General features: G+C 40.6%; 1 protein-coding gene across 1 annotated transcript in view; it reads right to left on the reverse strand.

The window, feature by feature from the left end:
• The window catches only part of EHHADH (enoyl-CoA hydratase and 3-hydroxyacyl CoA dehydrogenase), a 57650-nt gene extending 41385 nt beyond the window's left edge, over positions 1-16265 (reverse strand). Inside the window, exons 1-4 of the mRNA XM_007529803.3 lie at positions 16123-16265; positions 12103-12206; positions 10330-10502; positions 7708-7819 (exon numbers count right to left, since the gene is read on the reverse strand). Of these exons, the coding sequence (XP_007529865.1) occupies positions 7708-7819; positions 10330-10502; positions 12103-12206; positions 16123-16196 (463 nt within the window). The 5' untranslated portion in view covers positions 16197-16265. The remainder of the gene's footprint in view (positions 1-7707; positions 7820-10329; positions 10503-12102; positions 12207-16122) is intronic.
• Positions 16266-17077: the final 812 nt, after the last annotated feature.

Below are 17077 nucleotides of genomic sequence, written 5' to 3' on the forward strand. Positions count from 1 at the left end.
ACTTCCGGAGGCGGAGCTACGAGCAGCAGATCGCTTTCTCTCCTCTCCTCTCCTCTCCTCTCCCGGATCAACTAGGAATACCAAAGGAGACCACCCGGACCGAAAACAAGACAGGACTATAATGACCACAGGAACCCAGTAAATCACCCGTGAGTACAAACACGCGTGGCTGGTGATAGAGAGGAGAGAGGGGCCTAAGGAGAGATTAAGTGACTGCTAACAGTTCGACAGTTTGTCAGTGGAGACACCACCTCCAGTCTGCTCCACCAACAAGGGGACAGCTGAAGGGAGGAAAGGACTCCCCAGAGACTCACCAAGTACAACTCTGAGTCTCCATTGCTACTACCCTCAGAATCTGGAGCAGCAACAGGGAGGGACACCAGGGCACAGAGATCTAACCGGGAAACTCAGGAGAAGACCTATACCTCGGTGGCATAGCTGAAGGGCTGTGAAAGTCTCTTTGCATAACCACTGGATTATCTCTGCCACACCCTGCTTTATCTCTTGGTCAGGAGTCATTGATTAAGCCAAGAAGCCTATTGATAGTTTAAAAGCCCTCAGGCTACCATAGCCTACAGAGGAAAAAAAAAAAAGGCTTTTACACCACTGAACTCCAACTCAGGGATTGAAAAAACTGTTAACTTATATAAAATGGTTAAAACAACAAGAAAAAATAATGGAGACTCGAACCAGGACAAGAGTCCAGCTAAAAGTCCTCCAGAGGGCGAAGCACAAAACAACGAGTTCAACATCCAAACATTAGCTAAGGAAATAATAACAGGAGTGAGTAAAGAATTTGAAAAAATTGTAATCAGAACTGCAGGAACAACAAATGAGAATATGGAAGAAAATTCTAATAATCTCATGGTTATTAGAGAGCTGAAAGCTGAAATTGCTGAGCTAAGAAGGCAACTAGCTGAACAAGCTAAAACAGTATCAGAGCAGGGCAACAAAATAGATGAACTCCAGAAAGCAGTAGAGGGCAGAGAGAATAGAATCAATGAGGCTGAAGACAGAATTAGCAAGATTGAGGATGAATTAGAGACAACTAAAGAAGAAGTAAGAGATCTCAAAAAGAGATTAAGAGATGCTGAAAACAACAACAGAGTCCTATGGGATGACTTCAAAAGAAACAATATACGCATTATTGGCTTACCAGAGGAAGAAAGAGAAGGGGAGGAAGAAAGCGTTCTCCAGGACATAATAGCTGAAAATTTCTCTAGTCTAGACAACACCAAAGACATAAAGATTCAAGAAGCCCAGAGGGTCCCAAACAGAATTAACCCAGACCTAAAGACACCAAGACATGTCATACTTAGATTGGAAAGGAATAAGGATAAAGAAAGGATCCTCAAGGCTGCAAGAGAAAAACAAAGAGTCACCTACAAAGGAAAACCCATAAGATTAGCAGCAGACTTCTCCATACAAACACTACAGGCCAGAAGAGAATGGCAAGATATCTATCGAGTGCTCAATGAGAAAGGCTTTCAGCCAAGAATACTATACCCTGCTAGATTGTCATTCAGACTAGATGGAAGCATCAAAACCTTCTCAGACAAGCAACAGTTGAAGGAAGCAACCATCACCAAGCCTGCCTTGAAAGAAGTTCTGAAAGGTTTCCTATAAACAACCAGACCACCACAAATAGAACATATATCAAAACACTCTAAAACTCTACAAGAATGGCGTTAAAATATCTTCAATCTTTGATATCAATAAATGTGAATGGCCTGAATTCACCTATTAAAAGACACAGAGTAGGAAGATGGATCAGAAAACACAAGAAAGCAGAAGCAAGCTAACTGTTTCTAAGGCTTGTGAGAACTGTGGTGGTGACCTTTGAGGGGTAGAAGGGTGAGGACAGGAAAACTTTAGTAGTGGGTGTAATGTGGAACAGAACACTTCAATCTTACAATCTTGTAACCTACTATTAGTCACAAATAAAAAATGAAAACAAAAATTTCCCTCTACATTTCAGACTGCTTTGCTTCCTCTTTGTGTTGTCTTTCGAAGATGAGCTATCTCCTGGGCTTTGAATTTCTGTAGCATGTTGGAGTGTAGGCATCTCATTAGGGACCCTACATTAGATACTTACATTAGTTCATATTCTAAATTACACTGTTATAAAGATATTTTCTAAATTTTTTATCAAAGATAAACATTTTGATACTTTTGTTCTCCTTATTCCTCTTTCAAATGCTGTAGAATTTTTAGTACTTCCATTTAAAAGAAAAAAGTCTTTTGTATGCATATAGGCTCACTCTTTTCTTTTGGCCTCCAGGATTATTGCTGGGGCTCAGTGCCTGCACCACCTGCTCCTGGAGGCCATTTTCCCCTTTTGTTGCCCTCGTTGTTGTTGTTATTGTTGTTATTATTATTGTTGTTGTTGTTGTTGATATCGGTCATTGTTGGATAGGACAGAGAGAAATGGAGAGAGGAGGGGAAGACAGAGAGGGGGAGAGAAAGACAGACACCTGCAGACCTGCTTCACCTGTGAAGCGACTCCCCTGCAGGTGGGGAGCCAGGAGGCTGGAATCCGGGTCCTTACGCCCCTTCCCTGGGCTTTGCGCCACATGCGCTTAACCCGATGCACTACCGCCTGACTCCCAGGCTCACTATTTTCTGATTTTTTAAAAAAATTTATTTATTGGGGAATGAATGTGTTACATTCAACAGTAAATACAGTGTTTGTACATGCATAACGTTTCTCAGTTTTCCATATAACAATACAAGCCCCACTAGGTCCTCTGTCATCCTTCTTGGACCTGTATTCTCTCCACCCACCCACCCCAGAGTCTTTTACTTTGGTGCAATACGCCAATTCCAGTTCAGGTTCTACTTGTGTTTTCTTTTCTGATCTTGTTTTTCAACTTCTGCCTGAGAGTGAGATCATCCCATATTCATCCTTCTGTTTCTGACTTATTTCACTTATCATGAATTTTTTTTTAAATATTTATTTTATTTATTTATTCCCTTTTGTTGCCCTTGTTGTTTTTTATTGTTGTAGTTACTATTGTTGTTGTCGTTGTTGGATAGGACAGAGAGAAATGGAGAGAGGAGGGGAAGACAGAGAGGAGGAGAGAAAGATAGACACCTGCAGACCTGCTTCACTGCCTGTGAAGCAACTCCCCTGCAGGTGGGGAGCCGGGGTTCGAACCGGGATCTTTATGCCGGTCCTTGTGCTTTGCGCCACCTGCACTTAACCCGCTGTGCTACAGCCCGACTCCCTATCATGAATTTTTCAAGGTCCATCCAAGATCGGCTGAAAACAGTGAAGTCACCATTTTTCATAGCTGAGTAGTATTCTATTATATATATACCACAACTTGCTCAGCCACTCATCTGTTGTTGGACACATTTTTGGATGGGGTTATTGTCTTGTTGTTGAGATTTGCAAGTTCTTTATATATTCTGATTATTAGCCTCTTGTCTGATGTATGGCATGTAAAGATCTTCTCCCATTCTGTGAGGGGTCTTGGTTTGGGTAGTGGTTTCTCTAGCTGTGCAGAAGCTTTTTAATTTGATGTAGTCCCATAGGTTTATTTCCTGATTTTAATCATGTATGTAGTTATATATTGTGGCTTCCATGTCAAATCATGCAGATTTTGATAACCAATTCCAAACTTTTTGGTTTTAGGACCTTTTTACAGTCATTAAGAGTTATCAAGTACTCCAAAAAGTTTTTGCTTATGTGAGCTATTTTTGTTTTAGTTGGTAATTAGAAATGAAAACTGAGAACTTTAAGGGTTGTGGAGATGGTGCAGCTTCAAGCTGTAGCATACATGAGGAGTCTCTGGTTCGATCCCTGGTGCTCCAATAGACAAAGCTATAATTAAAAACAAAAAACCAAAACAAACAAACACACTGGAAGCAAGATGTTTCTAAGTTGTGAGAACCATGGCGGTGATTTTTGGGAGTTGAGAGGGTGGGGACAGAAAACTCTGATAGTGATGTGAGAAGAAGTCCCCAGACCAGACTGTAAAGTCGCCTGATTTGGATGACCATTTTACTTTAGTTGATCTGGAGATTTTTTTTTTTTCCATGCGAGATACAGTTTCAAACGAGAAAGAGAGAACAAAGCCAGAGCACTTCTCTGATGTGGAGTGGAGGATTAAGTCAGGAACCTCAGGCATGCAAGTCCTGTACTTCACTAGCTGAGCTCCTTCTATGGTTGCTGGATGAGTGTTTTAAAGACTGCTCGGCAGCCTGCAGTGCAAGCGGTCCACTAGTTTAGCATTCATTTGTACCTGGAACTATTGAATATTTTCATGTTTTTTTTTTTAAACCCTTTTGTTGTGTTTTGTTTTTTTTATCTTTTGGAACTTACTGGACTCTGTTTCCTGGAAGTGTAAGATTGTTATGAAAACACATCAGACCATTAAACTATAATCTATTTTATATCTGAAGAATTTCTCCTAGTTTTATTCCTTTGGCAACTGCTGCTCATTTTTTGCTTCATGCTTTGGGAGTTATTATTCATAGAAGAAATCATTATATTCCTTACAAATCTACTGCCTCCATTTATTTATTTGTTTTTTTTTTGGCCTCCAGGGTTATCGCCGGGGCTCGGTGCCTGCGCTATAGACGCACGGCTGCTGGTGGCCATCTTTATTTTCTTTCCCCATTGCTGTTGCTGTTGCTGCTGCCTCTGAGAGGAGGGGAAGAAAGAGAGCGGGAAGGAAGATAGATATCTACAAACCTGCTTCACTGCTTGTGAAGCGACCTCTCTGTGGGTAGAGAGCCGGGGGCTTGAACCAGGATCCTGGTTCTTTGCACTACGTGTACTTAATCAGGTGTGCTACTATCCAGCCCCCCTCCCCCATTTACATTTTATGTATCTTCTCAAATTGTTCTGAACTCTGTCTCCTCCATACTGATGATTCAGTTGTCTGTTTAATCACATCTTCTGTTTACTGCTCCCCAAAGAAATTATTTTGGATGTGGTGGTATTGTAACTACTCCACTTTCAAGAATTATATCTCTTGTGGATTTCATGTTAGAAAAGGTTAGCTGTAAAAAAAATAAGAAAATAAAAATAAAAAAATTAAAAAAATTAAAAAATTAAAAATTAAAAAAATAAAAAATAAAAATAAAAAAATATATGATAGTGCTGGCTCATCTGCCTAGGGTTCCTGTCTTGCCATGCACATAACCCAAGCTTAAGTCCCCAGCTCACCACATGGGAGTACTGCGGCACCAGGAGGCATACTTCAGTTCTATAGTGTCTCTCTCCCTCTCTCTCTCTCTCTCTCTCTCTCTCTCTCTCTATATATATATATATATATATATATATATATATATGAAAAAAATTACATACAGTAGTGAAAATGAGCATGCAGAAGGGCCTGGAAACACCAATAAGTCAGTAAACAAATAAAATGTATAAGTGAATAATATAGTTAAGAAAGACCTCAGTGAGTAGATGATTTAAAAAAAAAAAAGAAAAGGTTAGCTGTTTACATATTAATTTAATCTAAATGTAGTTAGTAATTTCCTGTGGGAACAGCACATACAAAGCTGGTGTATTTCCTTCATTCATACTAGTATCAAATTGTTGACATTAAGTCATAACTGATTTCTTTTTAAAAATATTTAATTTATTTATCTACTTATCATTGGAGACAGAGAGAAATTTAGAGAGGGGGAGATAGAGAGGCAGAGAGAGCCACCTGTAGCACTACTTCACTACTCATGAAACTTTCCCTCTGCAGTGGGGACCAGAGATCTGAATCTGGATCCTGGTGCACTGTAATGTGTGTACTTAACCAGGTGATCCAAGCCCTGCCGCCACAACTGATTTCTTTTACAGTATCCGTTTGTTTGCTTGCTTGCTTGCCTCCAGGGTTATTACTAGGGCTTGATGCCTGCACTACAAATTCACTGCTCCTGGCAGCCATTTTTTCCTTTTTATTTATTTTTTTCATTGGATAGGGCAGATAGAATTTGAGAGGGGTAGGGGAGATAGAGAGGGAGAGAAAGATAGACATCTGCAGACCTGTTTCAGTTGTCTGTGAAGCAACCTCCCTGCAGGTATGGAGCCAAGTGCTTGAACCAGGATCCTTGTGCTGGTTCTTGAGACGTACTGTGTGCTTAACCCGGTGTGCAACTACCCAACCCTTTTTAATAGTATCCTTTCTTACAAAATTTTTTTCCAAACCAAAAAGCAAGAGTCTTGGTGTTATCATTATTCATTAAAGGCAAAAGATTTATGCTTTCTTATATCATCATTCTTAATAGCTACTGTATTAGTGCTCTATACAAATTAACACAAGCATAGTAGCTAACATCAACACATATTTATACCAGTTTACCCTGTTAAGTTCTAAAACAGGTCATCAAAGCTTGTGCTCTTTTTATTGTCCATTCTCTAGGTATGGTCTAATACCAAGAGCCTCTTCTTATTTTTAAAGAAAATAGCTCAATTTCATCAGGACCCGGAGAGAGAAGAGGAAAAAGGCAGGACATTTGGAAATAGTATAGGTGTAGGTGTGACTTAGAAAGGAAGAGAAGGCAGAACCATAGAAAAAAACAGTCAAATATATATAAGTAGAGATAATATGCATAAGTAGAAATAAAACTCAACCCATATCTGTGACCTTGGGAAAACTATTTCAGTTCCCAATGGAAGGAATGGGAGCATAGAACTCTGGTGGTGGGAACTGTGTGAGATTATATATACCTTGGGATCTCATGATTTTGTAAGTCACTAATAAAAAATTTTAATAGCCCAATATTCCTTTTTTTTTTTTCCTGAGAAGACAAATGTAGGAATAACAATATACAACACTTGTGGAGTTATTACCATGTCTAAGTATACTGTATGTATTAACTTAACCTTCACCACATTTATGGTATATAGTTGGTGCTATCATTACATACATGTATAAGTGAGTTAAGGGACAGAAATAAATAGTTGTACAGGATATATATATGTAATTTTATTAATGGTTTAATATTGATTTACAAAATTACATTAGGTTTTTGTCTTCCAGTTTTTCCTCAGCTGGAAGTCTCCGTTATGCTCAGTTATGGTACTGGGTCTCTAATTACTTTCTAGCAATGCACTGTTCACATTCCCTACTGAAAAAGAGAATTTTCCATTTGTACTGACATCTTAATATCTGGGAACTAAAAAGAAAAATTCACTCATTTCCACACATAAACTTGAGATATTTCCATCAGAACTTGTATTGTAACTGCTTAAATTACAATTTCTAAATTGAATCCAACTATACTACATCCTTTGTAAACCTACTGTCCATGAGAAGTCACCTGAGACAAAAAAGGCCCTCAATGTAATTCACACTTGGAATATACTTTTTAAAAAATTATTATAAAGACAGAAACAAATAGGGCAAGAGAGGGGAAGAGAGAGGGAGAGAGAAAAAGAGACACTGGCCTCCTACAGCTTGCAGGGGACCAGGGTCTCAAACCTGGAATCTCACGGATGTTAATTTGTGTGCTTTACCAGTTGCACCATCACCTGGTTCCTTAGTATATACTTTCATCTAGAAGACACACCATGTTTGGTCCTCACAGTCATGCTTGAGAACCTCGGAGAGCATATGAGAAAACTGATGTCAATGAAGTTAAAGTATGCTCTTAAATTCTTAAAAAACAAAACAAAACAAAACAAACAAACAAAAAAAAACACTAGTCTAGCTCCTCATATCAGCCTAGAAAACTCTTGGTAGGGTTGGTACTGACCTGAGGTAATTAAGTCAAGTGCAGCAGGAACTCCAATGAGTCTGGGGAGAAGCTGGGTTCCTCTTGCACCAGGAAGAATCCCTAGAGAGACTTCTGGAAAGCCGACTCGTGCCTATCACAGACAGAGTGCAGAAAGGCTGTTAGAAGGAGACAGTATGTTCAGAGTCCAAGAAAGCACTCCCTTAAGTTTCCACCCTCTCAAAACATGGTTTTTTTTTAATTGTTATTATTGGAGCATCACTGCGCCAAGCCAACTTTTTCGGATATAGAGAGAGAGAGACAAAAACAGAAAGAAGCTACCCACACCCCCACCTCCAGTGCTTTGGGGTCAGGTTTGAACCTAGGCTGTGTGCATGACAAGGTAGGTAAGCTATCTTGCCAGCTCTAAAACAAGACTTTATAGGATTCACCAGAAGCCTTTATAAGCTAAATTAGTACATATCCTCTCCTTTAACTAGCAGCACAAAAAGTTATGCTGCCCCTAAGTCTTTATGTTGGAACAAATCTTTAACATTTTAAGCATATTTTCTCTGACCCTGGCATAGTTTTTTTCAGACAATAACAAAAAATAATCTCTAGAAACAATTTTTCAGTGCCCTGAGAAACAGGCAGCACACACAGAACGATAAAAGGGATTTCTACTCATATATCCAGCATATGTAAAGAAATCTGACAACTCTGTAATAAAATGACAAGTAATCCAATTAAATATGGCAAGAAAAGAATTCTAATAGATATTTCTCTTAAGAAGAGATATAAATGGCCAAAAGGCATATACAAAGGTTTTTAGCAACCAAGGAAAATGTAAATCAGAACCATAAGATATCACTTCACACCCACAATAAATAAGATAGTAGCAAGTGTGAGACTGAACATAGAAAACACAAGACTCTCAGACTTTGTTTGTGGGAATGTAAAATGATGCAGCCACTTTGGAAAGGAGTTTGACAGCTCCTCAATGAGTAAAAATAGCCACGATCTGATCCACCAATTCCATACCTAGGTATATACCCAAGAGAAATGAAAAAACACTCACAAAAGAATGTGAACCCATTATTCATAAAAGCCAATAAAAAAAAAAGAAGTAATGGCCCAAATATTGGTCAATGGATAAATGAATAAAGGGGATATGCAAAATACAATATGGGCTGTACTACTGGGCCAGAGCTTCCTGGAGGTCCGCTCCTGCTGACCCAGGAGTTCCCCCTGGATGGATCATGGGGAAATTCAAAGGCTAAGTTCAAAGAAGCAAAAGGGTACTCAGGAGGCTCAGGTTAGCATCTACTTATCCATCAGGTGAGACACAGTCCAACATTTCTAAGCAAGAGTACTGCACAGGATGTGCCTGCACGAGGTCCAAGGTTAGAACTCTGACACTACATAAGCCAGAGCTGAGTGGTGCTCTCTTCCCCCCATTCTCTTTCTCTCCTTTTCTCATTAACAAATGAACAGTTTTTTTAAAAAACTATTCCAGTTTAAAACCAGTACCACTCTACTGTTCCTTAACAACTGAGTACAGCACTAAAAATATTTATGTGGGCCAGGAGATAGTTGCCCAATGGAGTGAGTGCTTTTCCATATGTGAGGCCCTAGGTTCAAGTTCTTCCTGGTATCACACGGAAGCACCATGGACAGCTGTAGTGATAGAACTTAATGTGATCGATAAAGGAAAACTCTTTATTATTTTCCTGATTTTGAAAATGAAAGATCAAGAGACAGGAGAGGGGAGCTCCAAGAACAGTGGAGCTACGGCACGGCATTTCTCTGCTTTCTTTTTCTCTATCTCTAATGAGAGAGTTGGCCCAAGTACTGTTCAACAATGGCAATGTGCATGCTTGGTATAACATTAACAAAAAAAAAAGTAAATATAATGATAATAATAAGAGAGTCAGGCAGCGCAAAGCACAAGGACTGGCATAAGGATCCAGGTTCAAGCCCCCGGCTCCCCACCTGCAGGGGAATCACTTCATTGGCGGTGAAGCAGGTCTGCAGGTGTCTGTCTCTCCCCCTCCCTGTCTTCTCCTCCTCTCTCCATTTCTCTGTCCTATTCAACAACAATGATAACAATAACAACAAGAATAATCACAACAATAAAAAAACAACAAGGGCAACAAAAGGGAATAAATAAACATAATAATAATAAAAGAAAAAGAAATAGCTCATTTTGGTAGTATGCTGTTTTTCCATGTGTGTGACCCAGTTAAAGCCAGACCACAGAGCACTGAAGGATTCAGTGATGGCTCCCTGCCCTCTGTCCCCTCCTGCATCTCTCTTTATATCTGAAAAAGACCAAAAATATCAAAGCAAGCAAACAAAAAACTTTAAGGTGTCAACTTACGGTAAGGTGTCAATGCACCCACCTAAAAAACACTCACCTCTGAGGTCTATGACTACATTATTTAGAACTTGTCCCAAAGAAGACCATTCCCCACGCCGCCGCCCCCCCCCCCCATCCTCTGTGGCTCGGAAGATTGTGGAGATTGTGCCTCAACTGGTAGATCTCCAGAGTTTCGTGTCTGAAGTTCCCAGTTTGGTCCCTGGAAAAACTTAAGAAGGAGGATGGAAAAGAGGAGAAGAGACGGCTTCACCCACCCCCAAATCCCACAGAGACACTGCTATTACCTCTGCATGGGCAATTCGATAGTGACAGCCCAAGGCCAGTTCTAGTCCCCCTCCTAAGGCAATGTCTTGAATAGCTGCCACCACAGGCTTCTCGTTTCTCTGTATTTCATCTACTATAGTTCCCAGTGTTGTGTCAGAGGTCCTAACAGTAGTGAAACCATGGATATCAGCACCTAAAGACACACACACACACACACACACACACACACACACACACACACACACACACAGGAAAAAAAAAGGAAAGAGAGTTTAGATAGTTATAGCCATATTATACAACAATAAGATACTAGATAACTCTTTTTTTTTTTTTTTCCAGGCAAAGCACAGCTCAGCTCTGGCTACTGGTAACACCAAGGATTGAACATGCAGTCTTTCACATGCATTTCTGATTACTACCATTGCACTATCTTCCCAACCCCAGTAGATAACTCTTAAGAAATCTCAGGGGAGTCAGGCAGTAGCGCAGTGGGTTAATCGCATGTGGCGCAAAGCGCCAAGGACTGGCATAAGGATCCCGGTTCAAGCCCCTGGCTCCCCACCTGCAGGGGAGTCCCTTCACAGGCAGTGAAGCAAGTCTGCAGGTGTCTATCTTTCTCTTCCCCTCTCTATCTTCCCCTCTTCTCTCTATTTCTCTCTGTCCTATCCAACAATGAATGACATCAACAACAATAATAACCACAACAAGGCTACAACGACAAGGACAACAAAAGGGGAAAAATGGCCTCCAAGAGCAGTGGATTCATGGTGTAGGCACTGAGCACCAGCAATAACCCTAGAGGCAAAAAACAAACAAACAAAAAAAAAAACCACACATTTCTGCTCTCTGTCAATGGTTAATCCATAAGACTATGGGGTAGAGAAAGAAGTAGAAGATGCAAGATTTAGCCCTAAGAAGCTAGAGGGGGGCTGCTGGGTGGTGGTGCACCTGGTTAAGTGCACACGTTACAATGCAAAAAGACCTGGGTTCAATCCTCTGGTCCCCACCTGCAGGGGGAAAGCTTTGTGAATGGTGAAGCAGTGCTGCAGGTATCTCTTTGTCTCTCTCCCTCTCTGTCACCCCCTTCTTTTTCAATTTCTCGCTGAGATGACACTTGGGGTCTCACAGATGTGCTCTCCTACTAAGTCACCCCCCTGGTCCAATATTACTTTACTTAATTTTATTGACTGAGATAGACAGAAAGCACTGATTTTCTTCATAAAGTTCTAACTCGTGTTATCTTTATTATCCTCAAGTGGTGCTGTAGAGGCCAGGGCCTCACACTATATATTCTTAATGTAACTTATTGAGACAAATTTCCATGATCCAGTATCTGATCAATTTCTATGAATGCTGAAGACCTGAAAAAAATGTTTATTTTCGTTATAGTGACTATAGGCAGCAAAACTATTTTGTGAACAGTAAATTTGCTGAGAGACCAGAGTTAGATAGTTTTTACCACTAGCAAAGAAATAATAAATATATGACAGAATGAAGTTGTTAGCTAAAGGTACAATGGCAATCATATGCCAATATAAATGTATCAAAAGTCAAAGTGTCCTATACGTTAGACTTATGCATGTTATGTATGTATCAAATATCTCTTAGTAGTAAAAAGAATGTTTATTTTCCAATAATGGGCACTTTGTCCTAGATAGGTCCTTGTAGTGAAGTGTGATAACCCCTTATGCTTTTCTAGGAAAATCATTTTTTCTGCCTGAAACTAACTAAATTTTTTCCTTTCTAACTTCTTTCTTACATGGGATTATCAAGTTCTCTGTAACACTGGTTACCTGCAGAGAATTTTCCATCTGCTCCACAAATCACAATGGCTTTTACTGAATGGTCTGTTCTAGCTTTGTGAAGAGCCTCTTTTATTCCGTGGAGTACAGCTAGACTACAAGACAAAATTACAGAAAACGTTAGTCAGAATTAAATTTTTACCACATCTCAGAGTTTTTCCCTTCCCTTATAATAAAAAATTAAACACATACATGATGGATAAAACCCCTAGATGTTTATAATTAAGCTTTCAGTTTTTCTCAACAAATAAAATATGTGTTTACTACAAATTAAGTAAGCACTGAGCTGAATAAATGAATAATCTTTTTAGAGATTATTCCCTGCATTCTACCATAAGCTTGACCACTTCAAATCAGCACTTTCTTTTTAATATTTATTTATTTGTTATTGGATAGAGAAATGAAGAGGGGAGGGGGGTGATAGAGAGGGAGAGAGACAGAGAGACACCTGCAGTCCTGCTTCACCACTAGTGATGTTTTTCCCCTGCAGGTGGGGACCAGGGGCTTGAACCTAGTTCCTTGTGCACTGTGTAATGTAAGTGCTTAAGGACCACCGCTTGGTCCTAATAAAGATATTTTTATACATCTTCTATGTAAAGTGAAAGAACTTAACTTTTAGAAAGAGCAAAATGCACTTACAAAATATCACAGTAGCAAAGCTTTCCCCGTGCAGTTAGGGACATGGGGGTGGGGGGGCTGGGTCCTTGAGCATTGTAGCCTGTGTGCTCAACCAGGCACACCACCACCTGACCGCTAGAAAACATTTCTAGCTGAGGCTATTAGATTCTGGAACTTGTCCCCCAAGTTCTTCTTGAGCATACTTGTCCATTATGAGTATAGGCAAAGGCAAGGGTGGGGGAGATAGCATAATGGTTATGCAAAGAGACTCTCATACCTGAGGCTTCCAAGTCCCAGGTTCAATCCCTCACCTCACCATAAGCCAGAGCTGAGCAGTGCTCTGGTAATTTTAAAAAAAAAAAAAAAGGTGAAAAATAGTTAAGAGCACAGGAAAGTAGTTCAAAATTGGTATGTGATTTTATGTCTATCTTCACCAAAACCAAAATGTCTTCTTAAATTTTTTTACTTATTTAATTTGCCACCAGGGTTATTGCTGGGTTATGAGCTCCACTGATCCCAGCGGTCTTTTTGTTTTTTCCTTATTGAGGGGATTAATGTTTTACAGTGCAGTCATTAACACATGCTTATGATTTCACTAGCAGTTTTTTTTTTTTCTAATAGAGACGTAGAGATAGAGAGGAGAAATTCCTGTATGACTGTTCCACTGCTCATGAAGCTTCCTCCCGGCATCTGGGGACCAAGACCTTGAACCCTGGTCCCTGAGCATGGTAGTGTATACACTCTGCTAAGTGAGCCACCACAAGGCTCCTATGATTTGTTTTTTTCTAAGAAATGACAACTGAATGGATACACCATCCTTATACGGCTTTTCCTTTTATTAAATATATTAAATGTAAAATGCACATTAAAATGATTATAATAGTAATGATAAAATCAATTCTGACGGCAGTAGGGTAAACACTCGTTAAAATTAGCAGGTCTCTTCACTTAAGTCTTTTTGCTTCAGCAGCATGTGATGGGAATTTTCACCAAAGATCTCTCTCTCAAATATATATGTATGTGTGTGTGTGTGTGTGTGTGTGTGTGTGTGTGTGTGTATAATATCAGTATCATGTCTGTTCAAAGTCTAGGGTTCAACTACTCCCTGGCTCTAAGTTAAACATAAGTAAGTAAGTAAGTAAGTAAATAAATAAATAAATGTGATACTTGTTGAGTGTATTGCACAAATCTGGGTTAATGATTTAACAAGGAAGGCACTACAAATGAAACAGAAGGAAAAAAACAGCACAGTGGTTCTGCAGAAAAAATGCTACTTAAGATACTGAAATGGGGGCCAGGTGGTATGTACCTGGTTGAGGGTACAGGTACAAGGACCTCGGTTCAAGCCCTCCTACCCATCTGGAGGAGGAAAGCTTCACCAGCGCTGAAGCAGTACTGTAGATGTCTCTCACCCTCTCTATCTAGCTTTTCCCTGTCTCTCTACAATAAATAAATCAGAGAGTAGGGCACCAAAGTAAAAACCCTGTGGTGAGGGGTAGGCATGTGGCTTCCTGGACCGGTGGGGGGTAGGGGTGGGTGGGTGGGATGGGACACAGTCTTTTGGTGGTGGGAATGGTGTTTATGTACACTCCTAGTAAAGTGTAGTCATATAAATAACTAGTTAATTAATATGAGAGGGGGAAAATTAATTGTATGTCTTGAAGTTTTTAAAACACAGACTGAGTCTTTTTAATATATAGGCTGAGTCTTTGATATGTGGACTCTCTCAAAAGCCTAGACCAAGTAGATCAGAAGCAACCAGTGGCACAACTATATACAAGATACTGGGTACTATACAGCAAACCCTAACAAAAGGACTTTTCAAAGTTAACCCAATTACCAAATAATGTGATGATAGCATTAACTATCCATTGTCTTTTTGAACCCTAAGACAGCAGGAACCTCACATCTCCACTATAGAGTCTATATTTCCCCCAGTCCTCGAACCTTAGGTTAGGGCCCACTTTCCTGCATGCCTCTCCCAATCCATATCAAATAATATTGCATCTGCCGATCGCAACCTAATCAATGCCACCTCAACATGCTTCAGCTCAGACTGTGTCCAGAGACTTCACATGTGGAATGACAACTCTTCAGCTTCATTACTCAGGTGAGACCTTTCCTTTCATAGTATTCTCTAATTCCATCCCAGGTGGATCACTTTCTAACAAAGTCCCAAAACCTAGATATAGACCAGGTTCTGTGAGAGAGAGCATATGTTCACACGTATCCATAAACTAGTGCAAAATATATACCTGAAAGCAGAAGTACACTAGAGTTTGCAGTGAGTACCCCCCCAACACTTCCTCTCCACTATTCCAACCTTTGGGTCCATGATTGCTCAACAATTTGTTTGGCTTTGTATGTTAACTCTCTTTTCAACCACCAGGTTCCAGATGCTATCAGGATGCCGGCCAGGCTTCCCTGGACTGAAGACCCCACCAATATGTCCTGGAGCTCTGCTTCCCCAGAGACCCATCCTACTAGGGAAAGAGAGGCAGACTGGGAGTATGGACCGACCAGTCAACGTCCATGTTCAGCGGGGAAGCAATTACAGAAGCCAGACCTTCCACCTTCTGCAATCCACAATGACCCTGGGTCCATGCTCCCAGAGGGATAATGGGAAAGCTATCAGGGGAGGGGGTGGGATATGGAGATTGGGTGGTGGGAATTGTGTGGAGTTGTATCCCTCCTACCCTATGGATTTGTTAATTTATCCTTTCTTAAATAAAAAAATAAATAAATAAAAAATAAATCAGAGAGATAGTCTGAAGTGGATGGCCTGGGAGGTGGTGTAATGAGTAAAGTGATAGAATTACAAGCTTAGGTCCTGAGTTTGGTCTTCCTTGTGATGCTCTAGTTTTTTCTCTCACTTTCTTCTTAAAAAAAAAAAAAAGTCTTTAAAAATGTAAGATAAACTTTGACAGGAATCTTCCACTAAAAGTCCTAAGGCCCTGAGGTATATAGGTCAGGGTACATAACACTGCATTTCTGAGTCCGGGCACAATTCTCTATGTACTGCATTGGCATTAAATCGGGACTTATATTTCTAAAAACTTCGTGGCAAATTCCTAGCCTCGATAGTAGGCTGGGAACTGAGGGATCAAGGTCCCGCGAACCCTGGAGTATGATCTTTGGAACACAGTTGCAAACAGAGGTTTCAACAGCGAGAAGAAGCCACCAGGATAGCCCGTTGAAGTTCAGCTGTCCCAACCATAGTCCAGGACGAGAATTCTCAGCGAATGGCCAAGCGACCCTACACATACATAGCCATGCTCAACTTGAGTCTTTTTTTTTTTTTAACAGGCGGGAGAGAGTCAGTCTCCTGAGCATGCAGGGTGCTAAGGTCCCCGCTGTTCCCCGCTGGTAACAGGAGGTGACAAAGCCTGTTACCTGATCGCGTTGACCGGAGGGTTTCGCAGGCGGATCATCGCCAGGCAGTTGTGCAGCCTCGAGTACTCGGCCATGTTGCTCCAGCTGCAGAGCTTCCTCTGCCTCGGGCCTCCCCGGGCTGCTGCCTTTGCTCTGGCTCGGCCCACCCAGGAGGCCTTGTGGCCAATGCGCGCCTGGCGCCGCCTCCAGTCCCCGGCTCCTCGCCATCCCTTCTCCGCCCCAGCCCTCTGCCCGACTTGGCCACCATTCTCTGCAAACGCAGGTCGTTTTCATTCCTTCCATTGGCCACACTGCAAAGTCGGAGGAAAATAGATGGGTTTGCTACGGAGTCCAGATTTGCACCACTGCAGGTCTATCTATAGAGGGGCTGGTTTCTTGGGACAATTTCTGGGATCATCATGTTGGTCAAACTGTCTTCATCAGAGATTTTTTTTTTTTTTGGGGGGGGGCGAATTAATGGTTTATAGGAAATACAATTGTTGGTAGTTTCTCTTTTCCTTTTTTAATTTTTTTCACTAGGCCAATTAGTAGTTCTCACTTTGGGTGTGTCTCAATCTTACAAAACGAGTGGGGATAAAGGCAAAAAGAATATGATTGAAATGAAAAATCTTTTAAATATCTTTTGAATTGTAGAGCTGGGGACAGACCTAGTAACTAGAATGATGTTGAAAACTGTCATTTAATTATAATAGGCCTGGGGAGAAAGCATAATGGTTATGCAAATAAATTTTATGCCTGAAGCTCTGAGATCCCTAATTAAGTCCTTCAGCACCACTTTGGATCAGAGCTAAGCAGGGCTCTGATTTCCTTCTTTGTGTGTCTTTCTGCCTCTCCCACTAAAAGTAAATAATAATTATTTCATAATGTCTTAAGACTTTAACAATTTGGCTAAACTCTTATGTTATACAATTGCTGTACATGTATTTTTGTTCTGATAGAAAATTTAATGTTTGTC

The sequence above is a fragment of the Erinaceus europaeus genome, chromosome 14 (assembly GCF_950295315.1).
Source record: "Erinaceus europaeus chromosome 14, mEriEur2.1, whole genome shotgun sequence".
Lineage (NCBI taxonomy): Eukaryota > Metazoa > Chordata > Mammalia > Eulipotyphla > Erinaceidae > Erinaceus > Erinaceus europaeus.